The 19,359-nt window shown below is 36.2% G+C and overlaps 2 protein-coding genes across 2 annotated transcripts in view; one reads left to right on the top strand and one right to left on the bottom strand.

Moving 5' to 3' along the window:
• The window catches only part of ART3 (ADP-ribosyltransferase 3), a 140,261-nt gene that overhangs the window by 89,496 nt on the left and 31,406 nt on the right, over nucleotides 1-19,359 (bottom strand). The gene's annotated exons all lie outside the window — the stretch shown is intronic.
• On the top strand, nucleotides 1,140-3,212 carry CXCL11 (C-X-C motif chemokine ligand 11). Its single transcript, XM_005681787.3, is given in 5 exon segments — nucleotides 1,140-1,375; nucleotides 1,933-2,059; nucleotides 2,172-2,212; nucleotides 2,215-2,243; nucleotides 2,479-3,212. Coding segments are annotated over 5 exon segments (282 nt in total). The 5' UTR covers nucleotides 1,140-1,314; the 3' UTR covers nucleotides 2,503-3,212.

The following is a 19,359-nucleotide window of genomic DNA, read 5'->3' as shown; positions in this document are numbered from 1 at the left end:
AGCTAGAAAGAAATCACAGGAAACGTAACGACAGAAAAGAAACATCAAGGAAGCATTTAATAAAGCTTACAGATTACCAATTACACAGTAAATAATTACATTCACCTATTAAAAATCCCTTTGATATGATTTTTTAAGTGTTTGCAAAAGACATTTAAAACAAATAGAATGAGAAAGCTTAAGAGGAAAGTGAAGTAGAAGTGAAAGTCACTCGGTCCAGTCAATTCTTTACTACCACATGGACTAATTCTCCAGGCCAGAATACTAGAGTAGGTAGCTGTTCCCTTCTCCAAGGGATCTTCCCAACCCAGGGATGGAACCCCAGTCTCCCACTTTGGAGGTGGATTATTTACCAGTTGAGCCACCAGAAAAGTCCAAGAATACTGGAGTGGGTAGCCTACCCCTTCTCCAGAGGATCTTCCCAACCCAGGAATGGAACCAGGGACTCCTGCATTGCAGGTGGATTCTTTACCTGCTGAGCTACCAAGGAAGCCCCTTAAGAGGAAAAGGTAAAGATAAAAAGAAAACAGGGTTATATCAAAGTAGAATCCAAGAAATACAAACACAGCATGAGAAAGAACTGTTTTTTAAAAATCCACAATTCATACAACTTTATGTACTAAATAATAATGCTTGAGAAATACATATATGCAAAAACTGTTAAACATGGAAAAATAAATGGATATGAACTCATAAGTACAGGTCTTTAGAAGGCTTCTTCAGACATACAGTCAAAAATTACAAATAAATAAATTATAAATTATAAATTACAGTTAAAAAATATAAATGAAAGAAAAGGTCATTTGATGTTAAACAAAATAGGCCTCCCATGCAAGAGTTTGGACTTAAAAGCAAAAGTATAATTTGTTTTAAAGAATGTTCTTTTATATAGTTCTGTGAAAGATGGAAGGTGAAAGGACTGAAAATCAGAAGATAATCTTCCTAAATGGAAGAAAGAATGGCAATCAGAATTTCACTGCCCAGGGTAGTCCAATAAACAAATACATTTCTAGGAAATGCTACTGGAAGGCAGGTTCCCATCTGGGAATACTCTATATAGCTCTTTACTGTCTACAAAGTGCTTTCACATTCATATTACTTACAATACTGTAACAAAAGGAAGGAACGGCAGATGAGAACAAAATAGAATCTCTTGGAAGAAAGGAACATGACTCAAGGAGGGAAATTCCACTTGCCATAAGAGGGCTGCTGGTATATAAAGTGCCTTATATAAGCCAGTAAGAATTCTCTTCCACTATCTGCTTTTCTCCTCCCTCCAAGAAGAATATCAAAGCCAAAGCAGCAGCAACAAGCATGTGTGTGAAGGGCATGGCTATAGTCCTGGCTGTGATATTATGTGCTGCAATTGTTCAAGGTATATGGTATCTTTTATTTCTCAACCTATAAATGTCTTTTCTAATGCTTCAAATGTCTTTTTGTTCACTTTTATCTCAAAATATACAGTGAATTTTTATTTACCCTCAAACATTAGCAGTTGCTACAGCTTTGGCAGAGAATATTGGAAATGTTTAACTGAAACTAGAGATGATACGTTTAATAGAATTTATTTAGCTACAAAATCTGGCAAGAGCCTTTAGGAATAGTTTTAAACGTCTGCCAAGATTTTAAGAGATAATGTTATTAGCTTTCTGGAAAAGTTCTTGAGCATAAAAGCAACAGGCAAATAAGCTTGATCTCTAATGAACTTCTTTCATTTTTCCCTTATTTTTTAATGGTTTGCTTACAAATTCAAAGAGAAAATTGTCAACTTCTTAAGTTCTTTTCCTAGTAACAGCAGTGTTGAGTGCTATTTGTCAAATTACTATCTCTAGCCTCACTAAAAACTTGGCTCACATTCTTCATCAAGATTATAAAACAGAGCCCACTGCTGCAATCAAATGTATTAGTAACTGATGCTATGATCTGTTCTAGGCTTCCCTATGTTCAAAGGGGGTCGGTGTCTTTGCATAGGCCCTGGAGTAAAAGCAGTGAAAGTGGCAGATATTGAGAAAGTCTCTATAATTTACCCAACTAATAACTGTGACAAAACAGAAGTGATGTAAGTAATGGACATGGTGAAGATAATAGTGGTGGGAGGAGAAGGGGTTATGTTGTTTTTCTTATGGTTTTCCATTGAAAAATTAAGACTGTTTTGGACCTTCCCTTGACAGTATCACCCTGAAAACACATAAAGGACAAAGATGCCTAAATCCAAGTCAAAGCAAGCAAAAGCTATTATCAAGGTAGGTTACCAGATTACTTCCATTTTATAATCTGCTTTATCCAAGACAAATCTTTTGGGAGAAAAAACTGACAACTGCAGAATGGTTTTGTTATGATCCTGTGTGAAGTGTTCTGATAAGGGATCTCTGGTTATGATCGACTCCTTTCCTGCTACACATTTTTGCATGTCAACTCTTAAATCACTAGGAAACAAGAACAGTCCAAGTCTGTAAAATTCTCATTTTCTCATTACAGAAAGTTCAAAGAAAGAATTCTTAAAAATATCAAAATATATGAAGTCCTGGAAAAAAGGATCTGAAAACCTAGAACAAGTGTAACTGTGACTACTGAAAAGATAAGAACTCTGCAGTAAGGAAACTGACTTTCTCCTGCCGGCTGCAATGAACATTCACACATTTCTAGGTTAGGAAAATCTCTAAGAGATTTGATACTTATAACTATTTTGCTGTGGCTATGAAAGCACCTCTGTCTCCAGAAGTTATCTGTCTATACCTGACCTATATTCCATATTACAATGTATTATTATTACTAGAATTAAGACCATGACTCGTAAGTCAAAGCATCCATATGTATAATAATCATTCCTTAAATAATAGTTATGTCAATTCATATTCCTTTTCTCAGAAGTTTTATATATATATATATGGAGAAAGTCCTTAAACATCATCTTATTTTATAAAGAAGGCTGTAATTCATGAAATGTACTACGAAAACAATTATAAACTAATGGTAACTGGTAAGAGTGCAAATATTTCATAACAAAATGAGTAGCTCTGGTGTTTTGAATTTTTAAAATAACCATTTTTTCATTGAGATATTTGAAGCAATTAGGATGTATGTGTTAACCATGAATTTTGGTTTTATCCATTCTTACAAATTATAGTAATACTTTGGACACATTTTAAATATGGCATATTTTTGTCTACCAAAGAAAAATACTGAAAAATAAATAATATGTGCATATCTCACAATCAAATTTATTTTCTGTGATTCTTTTTCTTAGAAAAATATCTATTTTTTAGTCATGCCTGTACTATAAAATTTAGAGATATCTAAGATAGTTTCACTTTGAAAAGAATCAAGTAATTTTTCTCTAATAAGCTACCACAACCCTCCTTAAAACAGAAACAAATACATGTTTTCCAGAAACATAAGATACCATAAACAATTTTATCTTGTAATTCAGGAGGTACACAGCTACCTATCATCACAAAGAATTGTTTTGAAATATATTTTAATGAGTAGTTGTGAAGGACAGCTATCTCTTTCTTTTTTTTTAAAGGATCTTCCTACACTCAAACTGCTTTCTTACTCAGGGCAAATTTCTTATTATGTGAGCTTTGGAGGTAGGCCAAAAGGAAAAAGCCAAAGGAAGGCGTTCCCTGGCGGCCAGAACAAGGTCTCCGCAAGACCATTCCTACCCTAGACTTTGAACTCCAGCAGGCACCACAAAGATGCTATCAGTAAGATATATTTAAAGCAGCAGTAGTAATAGTGTAAGTCTGATAGTAGTGACTTCCTAACATGTTCCTGTAGCTATAATCCTTCCTGCCACCTAGCACCCTTAGGTTTTGTACATTTTCCAAATCCAATTCTTCAGTCCTTTTGTGAATTCTTCAACTGCCAATTAAATTTCTTTCCGCTGAAGTAAGCCAGAGTTGGTTTCTCTGTGTGGATCCAAGAACCTCAGCTGTGACAGCACTCTATAGATAGACATCCATACATTGGTAAAATGAAAATATTTACAGGATTACCAAATATCATGTTACATTTGTTTATTTGAAAACAAAAGAACAATTTAAATGCATCTTTTGTGTATCCTTCTTATCAATATCAAAGAGCCAACCATAAAACAGATCAGAGAATGCACAGAAAAGTAAAGTGCACAGTAGGGTGCCTGGAACCCAACAGTCCTACTGACTAACTTTTGACTGGTGCCTACAAGCAATAATGAGAAGCCAGATCTCCAAAAGGAGATCTGGATATAAATAAGTAAATACCTGAATCATATATTTATTCTATGGTATACTGTATAGATATACAGCATAAATATTATGTGTATATATATCATAAATCTACATAGATTTCTATACAGATATAGGACTTCTATAAGAATTCCCTGGATAGTTTTAAAACTTGGATCTATCATTAGACTATTTACAATGATTATTTTTTAAAGAAATCTTTGAAAAAAAAATTTACTAAGAGCTACATCATAAATTTGATATTTTTTAAAGTAAAGTAGCATAGATCAGTTGGAGAAGGCAATGGCAACCCACTCCAGTACTCTTGCCTGGAAAATCCCATGGACATGGACGGAGGAGCCTGGTGGGCTGAAGTCCACAGGGTCGTGAAGAGTCAGACACAACTGAGCGACTTCACTTTCACTTTTCACTTTTCACTTTCATGCATTAGAGAAGGAAATGGCAACCCACTCCAGTGTTCTTGCCTGGAGAATCCCAGGGACGGAGGAGTCTGGTGGGCTGCTGTCTATGGGGTGGTACTGAGTCAGACACGGCTGACGCGACTTAGCAGCAGCAGCATGGATCAGTACATTATCACTGAGAAACGATATAATACTTAAATTTGTTCACAGCAAAATAAGACATAAAAGAATCAATGCTGTTGTTGGTCTGTCACTAAGTTGTGTCCGACTCTTTGTGACCCCATGGACTACAGCACACCATACCTCCCTATCCTTAACTACCTGCCAGAGTTTGCTCAAACTCATGCTCATTGAGTCTGTGATGTCATCCCAACCATCTCATCCTCTGTCACCTCCATCTCCTCCTGCCCTCAATCTTTCTCATCATCATAATTAAAATACTCAAGTCAAAATCCTTCCCACCTTAGAGAAAGTGAAAGTGAAGTCACTCAGTTGCGTCCAACTCTTTGCAACCCCATGGACTATAGCCTACCAGGCTCCTCTGTCCATGGGATTTTCCAGGCAATGGTACTGGAGTGGATTGCCATTTCCCTCTCCAGGGGATGTTCCTGGCCCAGGGATCAAACCAGGGTCTCCCGCACTGTAGACAGTCGCTTTACTGTCTGAGCCACCAGGGAAGTCCTAGTACCTTTATACATTCCATTCCCTTAGCCCATTTCTTCATTAAACTTATTCCTACTTATCACTTACATCTCAGCTTAAATGACATTTTCTTCCCTATTTGTCTTCAGAACACTGCACTTTTTCATGACACTATTTGTTGCAAATAAAAAAGTATTTCTGTGCTTAATATATGCTCTTCCACAAGTGCAAGCTCAGTAAGAAAGTTACTATAATCCTAGCCCATAGTATAGGACTTCCCTGGTGGCTCAGATGGTAAAGCATCTGCCTGCAATACGGGAGACCCAGGTTCGATCCCTGGGTTGGGAAGAGCCCATAGTATACTGTCTAGCAGATATCAGATTCTTGATAAATATTTAAGAATGGAATAACTAAATGGCAATAGAAACTAAGGGAAAGGAACTTACATCAAGGAATATTATGAAGGAATGCATAATGGTAGAAAAGTATAAGTTGAGTTTTAAAAATAATAATTAAATTAGTTTGGTTGAAGTGAGGATGAAGGATATCAAATGTCTAACTGAACAACCTTGAATTTTACTATCTATAAAATGGGGATTCATTAAATGTTCATGAATAAGATAAGGACCCTAATTAAGTTATTTCCTAGTTATTCTAAATAATTCTGGGGATAGCTTAGAAGATTGAGTGGAACTAGGAAAGCTTGGGAAAAGGAGTATGTTGCCATAGCTCAGTTTTGTTTGTATTCCCCAAACTTCAAGTTATTCTCATACCATCATCACAAATTTTCTTTTACCACATTTCTGATCAATCTTCATTATTCTCAGCAACTTCTTAATGCTTTTATTTTGCTTTCCTGTTCATAAAAAGCAAACTTTCACTACTGTACATGTGAAATCAGCATCACTTCCTATAGAAATAAAATGTAACAATAATAGGAAAGAAGACAAATTTTTAGACAGGTACCACCTCCCAAGACTGAACCAGGAGAAAATAGAAAATATGAACAGACCAATAACAAGAACTGAAGTTGAAACTGTGGTTTAAAAACTCCCAACAAACAAAACTCTAGGACCTGATGACTTCACAGCAATTTCTATCAAACATTTAGAGAAGAGGTAACACCTATCCATCTGAAACTATTCCAAAAACCTGCAAAGGAACATTTCCAAACTCATGCTATGAGGTTGCCATCATCTTAATATCAAAACCAGACAGAGATACCACAAAAAAGAAAACTACAGGCCAGTATGTGGAGAAGGCAATGGCACCCCACTCCAGTACTCTTGCACAGAAAATCCCATGGACGGAGGAACCTGGTGGGCTGCCGTCTATGGGGTCGCACAGAGTCGGACACGACTGAAGCGACTTAGCAGCAGCAGCACAGGCCAGTATCACTGATGAACACAGACACAAAACTCCTCAACACAATAATAGCAAACAGAATCCAACAAGACAGTAAAAGGATCAGACACCACAATCAAGTGCAATTTATGTCAGGGATGCAAGGATTTTTCAACATCCACAAATTAGTATGACACACAACACTGGAAAAAACTGAGGAATAAAAACTATACGATCATCTCAATAGATATAGAAAAAGCATTGTGACAAAATTCAACACCCATTTATGATAAAAATTCTCCAAAAGTGGGCACAGAGTGGAAAGTGCCTCATCATAATAAAGCCCATTTATGACAAATCCACAGCTAACATCACACTCAATGGTAAAAAGCAGAAAGCCTTTCCTCAAGATCAGGAGGAAGAGGACGTCCTCTCTCATCACTTCTGTTCAACATAGTTTTAGAAGTCTTAGCCACAGAAATCAGAGAAGAAAAAGAAATAAAAGGAATAAAATTGGAAAGAAGAAGTAAACTGTCACTATTTGCAGATGACATGATACTATACATAAAATAATCCTAAAGATGCTACTAGAAAACTACTAGAGCTCATCAATGAATTCAATAAAGTTGCAGGATATAAAATTAATATACATAAGTCTGTTGCATATCTATACACTAACAACAAAAGATCACAAAGAGAAATTAAGCAAACAGTCCTATTTACCATCATATCAAAAAGGATAAAATATCTATGAATAAACCTACCTAAGAGGGCAAAAGACCTGTACTCTTAAAAACTATAGAAACTGAAAATGACACCAACAGATGGAAAGATATACCATGTTCTGGACTGAAGAATCAGTATTATCAAAATGACCACACTACCCAAGGCAATTTACAGATTCAATGCAATCCCTAACAAAACACCAGTGACATTTTTCAAAGAATTTTTAAATCTATATGGAAACACTAAACACCCTGAATAGACAAAGCAATCTTGAAAAAGAAAATGGAGCTGGAGGAATCAGGCTCCCTGACTTCAGACTACACTATAAAGCTATAGTAATCAAAACACTATGGTACCATAAACCATAACAGAAATATAAAAACAGAAATACAGATCAATAGGGTAGGATAGAAAGTCCAGAACACAGTCACACACCTATGGACAATTTATGCAAAGGAAGCAAGACTATACAATGGAGAAAAGACAGTCTCTTCAGTAAGTGGTTCTGAGAAAATTGGACAGCTACACATTAGAAAATGAAATTAGAATATTCTCTAATACTATACACAAAAATAAATTCAAAATGCATTAAAGACCTACATGTAAGACCAAACTATAAAACTCTTAGAAGAACACACAGAACACACTTTGACATAAGTTGCAGCAGTATCTTTTTGGATCTACCTCCCAGAGTAATAAAAAATAAAGGCAATAGTAAACAAATGAGACCTAATTAAACGTAAAAGCTTTTTGCACAGCAAAGGAAACATAAACAAAACAAAAAGTCACCCCACAGAATGAGAGAAAATGTTTGTAAACAAAACAACTGACAAGGGATTAGTCTCCAAAATACACAGTTCATGCAGCTCAACACATTAAAAAAAGAAAGAAAAACAACTCAATCCAAAGACAGACAGAAGACCTTCCTCCAAAGAAAAATCTTTGGAGAAAAGACATTTCTCCAAAGAAAACAAACAAACAGCCAAAAAGCACATGAAAAGACGCTCAACATTTCTAGTTATTAGAATGCAGGTGAAAACTACAAACAGGTATCACCTCACACCAGTCAGAATGGTCATCATAAAAAAATCTACAAAGAGTAAATGCTGGAGAGGATGGAGAAAAGGGAATCCTCTTACATTCTTGGTGGGAATGTAATCTGGTACAATCACTCCAGAGAAACATATGGAGGTTCTTAAGAAACTAAAAACAGAACAGCCACATGGTCCACCAATCCCACCCCTGGGCATATATCTAGAGAAAACTCTAATGTAACAAGATACACACTCCCCAGTGTTCACAGCAGTACTATTTTCTATAGCCAAGACATGGAAGCAACCTAAATTACCATCAACAGATGAATGGATAAAGATGTGATCTGAGGCTTCCCTGGAAGAATTGATGCTTTCAAACTGTGATGCTGGAGAAGACTCTTGAGAATCCCTTGGACAGCAAGGAGATCAAACCAGTCAATCCTAAAGGAAATCAACCCTGAATATTCATTGGAAGGATTGATGCTGAAGCTGAAGCTCTAATACTTTGGCCACCCAAAGTGAAGAGCCAACTCACTGGAAAAGATTCACAGAGTCAGATACTACTTAGTGACTGAACAAGTCCCTTTCTGAACAGCAAAATGATTTAAATCCATCAGTCACTCTGTTAAGTCAAAATATTGCTACAATTTAATTGAGATTATTGGAAACTTCCAATTTTTAATATATTAAATGACTCAGAAAAGCATCAGCATAATTATGCCACATTTCTTCTGCTCCTCTCCAAAGGAGGAACCAGGAATAAAAACTTACTCTCACACTTTCTCTGAAATGAGAACTTTACAGTCAATTAATTTTTCAGTGGACCACTGGTATACAGACTTGGATTAATCACTGTAGTTGATGATACATACATTGTCACCTCTGAGGCATATATATGTATCATAAAATGAAGACCCATGAACACACCACCCAAATTAAGAACTAGAATATTAATAACAGTGTAACTATGTGTTTCTTCCCTATCCTATTCCCTTGCCTCTGCCAACCCCGAGACAATCACTATTCTGAACTCTGTTTCTTCCCTTGCTTTTTAAAAAATTGTGGTAAAATACACATAACCTAACATCTCACACGCTAATAAAGTAATGCTCAAAATTCTCCAAGCCAGGCTTCAGCATTACGTGAACCGTGAACTTCCAGATGTTCAAGCTGGTTTTTAAAAAGGCAGAGGAACCAGAGATCAAATTGCCAACACCTGCTGGATCATGGAAAAAGCAAGAGAGTTCCAGAAAAACACCTATTTCTGCTTTACTGACTATGCCAAAGTCTTTGACTGTGTGGATCACAATACACTGTGGAAAATTCTGAAAGAGATGAGAATACCAGACCACCTGACCTGCCTCTTGACAAACTTATATGCAGGTCAGGAAGCAACAGTTAGAACTGGACAGGAACAGACTTGTTCCAAATAGGAAAAGGAGTACGTCAAGATAATATATTGTCACCTTGCTTATTTAACTTATATGCAGAGTACATCATGAGAAACGCTGGGATGGAAGAAGCACAAGCTGGAATCAAGCCTGCCAGGAGAAATATCAATACCTCATATGCAGATGACACCACCCTTATGGCAGAAAGTGAAAAGGAACTAAAAAGCCTCTTGATGAAAGTGAAAGAGGAGAGTGAAAAAGTTGGCTTAAAGCTCAACATTCAGAAAATGAAGATCATGGCATCTGGTCACATCACTTCATAGGAAATAGATGGGGAGACAGTGGAAACAGTGTCAGACTTTATTTTTCTGGGCTCCAAAATCACTGCAGATGGTGACTGCAGCCATGAAATTAAAAGATGCTTACTCCTTGGAAGGAAAGTTATGACTGACCTAGATAGCATATTGAAAAGCAGAGACATTATTTTGCCAACAAAGGTCCGTCTAGTCAAGGCTATGGTTTTTGCAGTAGTCATGTATGGATGTGAGAGTTGGACTGTGAAGAAAGCTGAGCACTGAAGAATTGATGTGTTTGAACTGTGGTGTTGGAGAAGACTCTTGAGAGTCCCTTGGACTGCAAGGAGATCCAACCAGTCCATTCTAAAGGAGATCAGCCCTGGGTGTTCATTGGAAGGAATGATGCTAAAGCTGAAACTCCAATACTTTGGCCACCTCATGCGAATAGTTGACTCATTGGAAAAGACTCTGATGCTGGGAGGGATTGGGGGCAGGAGGAGAAGGGGACGACAGAGGATGAGATGGCTGGATGGCATCACTGACTCAATGGACGCGAGTCTGAGTGAACTCCGGGAGTTGGTGATGGACAGGGAGGCCTGGCGTGCTGCAATTCATGGGGTCGCAAAGAGTCGGACACAGCTGAGCGACTGAACTGAACTGAAACATTTTTAAGTGTTCAGTTCAGCAGTATTAAGTACATTCATGTTACTGTGCAACCATCACTCTCTTGCTTTTTAAAATTGCGTGTGTGTTCTGCTGCTCAGTCATGTCTAACTCTTTATGACTGTAGCCTATTAGGCTCCTCTGGCCGTGGGATTCTCCAGGCAAGAATACTGGAGCGATTTGTCATTTGCTCCTCCAGGGGATCTTCCCAACCCAAAGATCGAACCCATGTCTCTTGCATCTCCTGCATTAGAAGGAAGAGCCTTTACCACTGCACCACCTGGGAAGCTTTTTTAAAATTAGTTTTATTTATACACACACAGTTAAACAAAATATTATTTAATTTTAGTTTTGCTTAACTTTATCAAAAGGGTAATCTTTCTGTATTTAATCTCAACATTATTTTAGAAAATTCACCTACATTTTCTGCAAACAAGTCTTGCTTGCCTTTTGTTAGTTTCACTCCTAATATTCATGTTTTTAAGAATTTGTTGCTTCTGTAAATTTTTATAAAATAATATTAAACTTATTTTGTTTCTGATGGAGAAAGTGTAGTACACTGATCTTATAGCCACCTACTTTGATAAATTCGATCCTTTCTAAATTTGAAAGGGTGGTTCCTGTGCAAAAAATCTTCTATGCAAAATTTTATTTCTTCCTTATCAATACTTCTGGCTTGAATTTCTTTCTTTTAAAATTTTCAGGCTATGACCTATAGCACAAAGAAGAAAAGTAAAAAATGAGCATCTGTGTCTTGTTTAGTAAATTCATGGTATACGCTTATGCAATGAAGATAAGACAAGTTACCCAAATCAGCCCTTTCCTAAGACTAAATGCTGCATGATTCCAGCCCTCAGTTCCACCAGAAGAGGCATGCTATGGCTGGTCAATGCTGTAGACTAACAGACATGTCTGATCATACGAGTTACTACATCATCTAGAGGGAAAATACTACCTGTTGCACTTAGGAGATTAGCTGAAACTTGGACAGAGACCTGGCTATATTTTTGAAATGCTGGCCGATTAAAACTTCATTTACACTTCTTAAAATACCTTTTTAATAATCTGTCATCTTTAGAACAATGTGAAAGGTATATATTATAACGCATATTTGAAAATAAGAAAACTGAAGCCCAGACCTACCTAACAGTTTGTCCAGGTTCACAGAGGAAGTGAGAGACCAAACTATACACTGCTATCTGTAGAGACCCAGACCATCTCATCATCCCATTAAGTGTGAGAAAAGCAAAGCACCGCATGGTTTCAGTATGCATACAAACAGAAGTTATTTATTTAGGCTTTCCCAAGCATGCTCATTTTAAGTACACATTACCAACTTTGCCCTGGGTGTGAATGATGACACACACCGGTAACTCAAAAGTATAAAACCAGTATTACCAGACACTGTTAGATAGGAGAATCTTTTGACAATTCAGTCAAGACTTTGAAAGGCAAAGCTTTACCCTCCTTTCCCAGACTTTTCCAAGGTGTACTGTAAATCAGCTGAGGGGATTCTCAGCCTATGGAAATCACTGAATTGCTCCTGCTCACTTTTTAGGAAATTTCTTCTAAGCACATTAGTTTCTCGGAAAGCATTTTTTTTTCCTGGGTCTGTAACAAGTCTGTTAGGGCAGACAATTTATTTTGGCCTGATGCCATAGTTAGTCTTAAATCAACAGCAAATGAAACTGAAACTACAGATGTACTTTTCCCCTTAATTCTTTCTTTTAAAAACTAGACTCAGATCAGTGAATACTAAGAAAGTAAATATATAAAAAGTCATGCAAAAATTAAAATATAAAATTTAAAAGTTATTATTTAGATTTTTATTCACACAATTCATGTAAGGCTGCCAATGGATGTAACAAGTAATAGTTGGCTTACTATTGTCTCTAAAGGGTTTTTTTTTCCCGAATTCTCCTCCACATTGATCACACTTAAAAAGGTTTCTCTCCTGAGCAGAGCCCCACTCAAAACAAGGAGAAAACCGTCCTTTGTTTTCACTCTATTTTCACAAGAAAACAACCTGATAACTAATTCAACTTCTCAGGTATTCTGATACTAGAAAAGGGTGAATTGGTTATCAGATTCAATCATTCCAGTCACTGGAAGGTCTTCATACAAATGAATAAACTGTCTTTAATTTTCATCTTACGTTCTTGTATATCTGGTTTGCAGAATTAACTCTTTAAGAACAGGTTTACCCTGAATGATTAGAAAAAAATGAATTTCCAGACCTCTAAACCCAAGGACCAGATCCTACAGAATCCTAACAAGATATTACCAACCCAATGAGACTGAAGCAATCTGCCTGATTGGCTGGTTGGCATCTCTCTAATCCATTTTTCGTGACACTTCTCTAATTGTGTATGCTTCCCTTCCTGGCAGCTTGTCTAAATACAATCCACACTTTAAGGTTCATCTATTACTGATCTTAATAAATACAATCACCTATAACCCCCATATCATATATTATCTATACCACTCATTTGTCATTGAGCACAGTTTTTTTAATTGATATTTACTGTTTCATATTTGCGGCCTTTCCAGTTAGAATGCAAATCCATCAAGGACAGACATTGGATCTTATCCTAGTATCCCATGAGACTAGCTTGGTTCCCTTCATAAAGTAGACAGACAATAATTAGAACAAGTACAATTCTCCTTGTTCTTCTGCTTCCAAAACCATCAATGAACACGTAAGCAATATGCACTGAAAAGACCGGCATTCCTTTGTTCATTCAGTACATAATTGCAGAGAACCTCCAATGAATAGTTTAAAAATTTTACTGTACCACCTTTTACATATTTACCCCACTGTCCTAGAAATAAAGATTTTGACCTATAGCTAGCTGAGAATACCTGTACTGATTCTACTTATCTGAATCTATGCTAACTTCTGGGGAAATTATAGCTTTCTTAGGTTAAACATGGTTTCTAAAGCTAGGAAACAGTAGTATTTATTCATGTCTTAATGTAGACATGTGATGAGTCAATGGAAATTCTCTTTGAAGATGTATAATTCTTATTTGCATCATTGCTTAAAGTCTGGAAAGATGTATACATCTATCCATCCATCCAGTATTTATTGAGTACCTTCCATATGCCAGGTGACATGCTAGGTGATAGGTATGAGCTCTGAAAAAGACTGATAAGGTCCCTGTTCTTTAAGGGCTTATAATTGAATGCGACAAAACAGACATTAAAAAGTAAACCAAGCAAGTATCAGAGCGTGAGAAGTGCCAGAGAATTAAAATAAGGTCATGGATGTTCTAGGTTGTTTGGTAAGAGAAGGGACTATTTAGATAAAATCCAAAAGTCCAGAAGGAACCACCAATGCAAAGAACAAGGGGAAAAACATTCCAAATAAAGAAAATTGCTAGTATAAAAGCCTCTGTGACTGGAGTAGAGTGGCTGAGAGGGAAAATGTGAGATGAGGATGGAGAAACCAGTAGCAACCAGATTATAGAGAACTTAGTAAAACAAGATACAGAACTGGATTTAATTCTAAATATAACTAAGGTATTGAAAGGTCCTAAGCAGAAGAATGACAAGACAACTTATGGGGTGTTTTTTTAAATTTTGTATTGGAGCATAGTTGATTAACAATATTGTGTTAGTTTCAGGTGTACAGTGATGTGATCCAGTTATACGTGTGTATGTGTCTATTCTTTTTCAAATTCTTTTCCTAGTTAAATTATTACAGAATATTGAGCCCTGTTCCCTGTGCTATACTGTAGGCCCTTGTTGACTATCTGTTTTACATATAGTGGATGGAGACTTCCCTGGTGGTTCAGTGGTTAAGACTTTGCACTCCTACTGCAGGGGGCGCAGGTTTGACATAGAGAGCAGTGTGTACATGTCAGTCCTGAACTTTGAATCCGTCCCTTTCCCCTGGTAACCATAAGTTCCCATAAGTTTGTTCTCTTCTCTGAGTCTGTTTCTGTCTGGTAAATAAGTTCACTTGCATCTTTTTTTTAAGATTCTACATATAAGCAATATCATATGCTATTTGTCTTTGTCTGATGTACTTCACTTAGTATGATTATCTCCAGGTCTATCCATGTTGCAGCAAACAGTATTATTTCATTCTTTTTTGTGGCTGAGTAATACTCCATTGTTATGTATATATCACATCTTCTTTATCGATTCATCTGTCAATGGACATTTAAGTTGCTTCCTTGTTTTGGCTATTGTAAACAGCGCTACAGTGAACACTGGGGGTACATGTATCTTTCCAAATTAGAGTTTTCTCCAGATACATGCCCAGGAATGGGACTGTTGGACCATATGGTAGTTCTCTTTTAGTTTTCTAAGGAACCTCCATATTGTTCTCCATAGTGGCTATCCCAATTTACATTCCCACCAACCATGTAGGAGGGTTCCCTTTTCTCCACTCTCTCCACCATTTATTTTTGATAATGGCCCTTCTGACTGGTGTAAGCTGATATCTCACTGCAGTTTTCATTTGCATTTCTCTAATAATTAGCAAAGTTAAACATCTTTTCATATGCCTCTTGCCTATTTGCATGGAGAAATTTAGGAATTCTGCCCATCTGTGGATTGGGTTTTTCATTTTTTTGTTGGCTATTGAGCTACATGAGATGTTTGCATATTTTGGAGATTAATTCCTTGTCAGTTGCTTTGTTTGCTAATATTTTCTCTCATTCTATGGGTTGTCTTTTTGTTTCATTTATGGCTTCCTTTGATGTGCTGAAGTTTTTAAGTTTAATTATGTCCCATTTATTTTTTGTTTTTATTTCAATCACTCTAGGAGATGGTGTGGAAAAGATATTGCTGTCATTTATGTCAGAATGTTTTGGCTTATGTTTTTCTCTAAGAGTTTTATAGTATCCAGTCTTACATTTAGGTCTTTAAGCCATTTTGAGTTTATTTTTGTGTGTGGTGTTAAAGAATGCTCTAATTTCATATTTTTACATGTAGCTGTCCAGTTTTCCCAACATCATTTGAAGAGACTGTCTTTCCTCTACTGTATGATCTTGCCTCCTTTACTGTAGATTAATTGACCACAGGTGCGTAAGTTTATTTCTGGGCTTTCCGTCCTGTTCCATAGATCTGTATTTCTGTTTTTGTGATGGTTAACATACTGTTTTGATTACTGTAACATTGTAGTATAGTCTGAAGTCAGGGACCCTGATTCCTACAGCTCTGTTTTTCCTTTTCAAGATTGCTTTGGCTATTTGAAATTTTTTGTCTTGGAGCTTAGAACTCTCACTTTTAAGGGAGAATCTCTACAATATAATTATTCTCTGGCTTGTGGGTTGCATTCCCAGGGCAATGGGATTTGATTTTAATCACAAGTCTGCCCTTCCTACTCATCTTGTGGTTCCATCTTTACATCCTTGTTGTAGAAGATATTTTCTGGTAGGTTCCAGTCTTTTTCATTGATGGTTGTTTTGCAGATAGTTGTGATTTTAGTGTGCTCATAAAAGAAGGTGAGCTCAGGATCTGTCTACTCCACCATCTTGGCCACTATCCTCCAGAATGGATTTTTTAAAACATGATCTAACTGTACAGTTTTTACAAAAGATGTAATTTATATTCAATGACATAAACATGTTAAAAGTTAAATAACAGAAAAAGATATTTCATGTTAACAGTAACCAAAAGAGAGCTGAATAGTTGTAGCTACACTTAACAGACCAAACAAAACAGTTAGTAGAGGCAAAGAAAGATAATTTATAATGATTCATTAAGTCACAACAGTTAAACACAAGAATATGAAAAACTTTGGGAGGTGTCTATATTTCTGATGAAGGAGACGTTGAGCAGGCTCATGAATACAGCTGAGAAATTATTTAGCTGAATAAATGACAAGATGCTGAATGATAAAATCTATCTGCAGTATTTTTAAAGCCACAATAAAACTCAACTCAAATAAAATTTACATATTTTAACAGAATCAAAATGCAAATAGCAGAATTAGGAAGAAATAAATGTCTTTTTCCCTCAGTCACAAAAATCCCAGGATATACAATGTGCAATATATTCTAACACAAATCCAATAGAACATGATATATTTCAGGAAAGGAAACTACCATATAAAATACTATAAGTAAATAAATGTGTATCTATGTGATTGTTTACTGGCTAACACGTGTTTATCTGAATATACATGGGTAACATACATATACAATACAGCATCTTTCATTTCAGTATGAGATTCAGTGTAAGCCAGACCCATCTTAAACCCTAGGTGTTTAATTATTGAGGCATCAAAATAACCTCAACGATGTCTTCAGCCAATCAAGACAGAGAGAACAGAAATCAGAAATCCAAATCAAGGACAATATTCTCTCTGGAAAGACAACACAACAAAGCTGTCGAGAAAATGGACCCCAGAACTAAGGATTAAGTCAGTATTCATAAAACACTTCAAACAATGCCTGGCATATAGTTAATGCTATGTAATATTTAAGTAAAAATCAATTAAATGAGTAATAAATATTTTCTCACTAGTAATAGTCCACTAACAGGCATCTCTACCTCAACTCTCCTACTGTGCTATAGAGACAGCATCTTATTTGTGAAATTAGATACTAACAAAAATAAAATTATCACCATGTATCTGTTTATTGTTTAATGTTGAACTGTCCTGTGCCTCTTCCATCCATGATGTCAAGACATTTCCCCAAAAATGTTTGGCTTTTTCACTCACAGTCCAATTTTTATTCTACACAAACAGCTATGGGAGGGCTCCTCCATGTCACTGTCTCTCACACACCTTTCCCTCATCAGAAGGCGTTTTTGCTGGATGAAAGTCTTTCCAGTTCTATCAGTCTCTGCCTCACTTCCCTCTCCTTTTGACTTTTCAGTTTCCCCACAGCTAAGTCTACTGACTTACCCACTTGCAAGCTTAGCTCTACTCCAGTCCTTAGAACAGACCAACCTGAGATTCAACAATCCAGAAATTTCTGCATCCCGAAGCAACAACTCATTCACTGTTCTGATGATGGAGCCCCTGCATATGAGATTCCAAGTTTTACATGTGTTCAGTTTACAAATACGGGCTTTTATCTTGGCCTCTATGCCAACTTTTAGGCCAGTTCCTTCCAGGTACACTAGTCTAACCCTAGCATGGAAGCCCTACCTTTCTCTGGACCATCCCTACATTGCTGCAGCCAGGCTGACTATGAAAAGACACCGCCCCCCCCATATATTTTCCTAGGTTCCAAGTATCACTTGCATCTGTATGCCTGCATTTAGAATAGTATTTAATTTTGTATCTCCTGTTGTCAATCACTTGCCAAGAATACAATCAGACTACTGGTGAATTTCTAACACATGTTATATAAAAGGGTATTACCTACTTCTTACTGATAATGTCTGCTGTGAATAATCAGACAAGCATTACTGAATGCTAAAATAAGAAACCAAATATTGACCCTATTTGCCCAGCTGAAATTGTGCTTATTTTAGGTATCAATGTTACTAGCTCTAAGGCTACCGCATTTTTGCCTCTGCTTTGCATGTGACATTCTCTTAGAGCTGTACTCATCTTAAATCAATCTGTTTCCATTCTGTTCTCCTAAGGTCTGTCTTTATTTATGCCCCTATTTTAAATTTATTTCCTCAAAAAGCTTTTTTTTTTTTTTTTGGCAATAACCCTACTATAGCTACAAATCCTTTTCTTACTCCATTCTGGATCCTATGATGTTTTCATTCAGGGATGGACTGTGGTACATGAAACTTGTTTACATACAAGAAATCAGATATTCAAATACATAGTGCTTAACCTAGAAATAATTATGTTGGGGGTTATTCACTTATTTTAGTGATGTTAATGAATAATTGGAGCACTTCTAGAATTACTTGAAACTTGCCAGTTCCATGTCTTTGACCTTCTCCAGAAGACCAAACCTATTACTTGGTACTATCTGATCAAACACTCCGCTATTTGATCAAATACTGCAGTGCTTGACGAAATTATTGTTTCCAAAAATTAAATTTACCTCCAAAGGAGGGAAAATTGCTATTACTAAGGAAGTTTTTTAAATTGCCAAACCTCTGAAAGTATTACCAAAATCTAAAATGTTGAGAGAAAAGCAACATAGTTAAAATAAATGGATGACAACCTGACACTATTATCTGATCTTTAAAATTACTCTTCTACATATAAAATAATATTCTATCTTCTTACAGGATTACTATAGAAATAAAATGAGAACATATATGACATCGCTGAAACCCATAAAAAGTGTAAACAGTGAATAAAAGTAAGATTTCCTATTTATGCCTTACTGATGCAAATTTAAATGGATTTGAAACGAATAGTAAGGCTTATTCATTTTAAAACTGTATTTAGGCATAAAACATTAATATAAGTTAATTTTAATGGACACAAATGTATAGATATATTTGTAAGAACAACAAAATAAAGGAGAGATGGATCTGTGCAGCACATAGTTAAAAAAAACCATAACTGTATTTAGGACTCTGATTTGAGCTTAAGTTGACATTTTTATTTTGCAGGAAGCGCAAGAATATCAGTTCCTTTTTTTAAAGTAATTCTACTTGCAATAAAGTTATGTTTTTCAAGAAACCGTTCATGTTTTAGAAAGTGAAACCTAACTCACTCTTATTGAAACAAAGGAGGGAGAGGGAAATTCCAT

Source organism: Capra hircus, chromosome 6 (assembly GCF_001704415.2).
Source record: "Capra hircus breed San Clemente chromosome 6, ASM170441v1, whole genome shotgun sequence".
NCBI classification, from domain to species: domain Eukaryota; kingdom Metazoa; phylum Chordata; class Mammalia; order Artiodactyla; family Bovidae; genus Capra; species Capra hircus.
The sequence above is the reverse complement of the archived record's forward strand: the minus strand, read 5'-3'. Positions and strand labels throughout refer to the sequence as shown.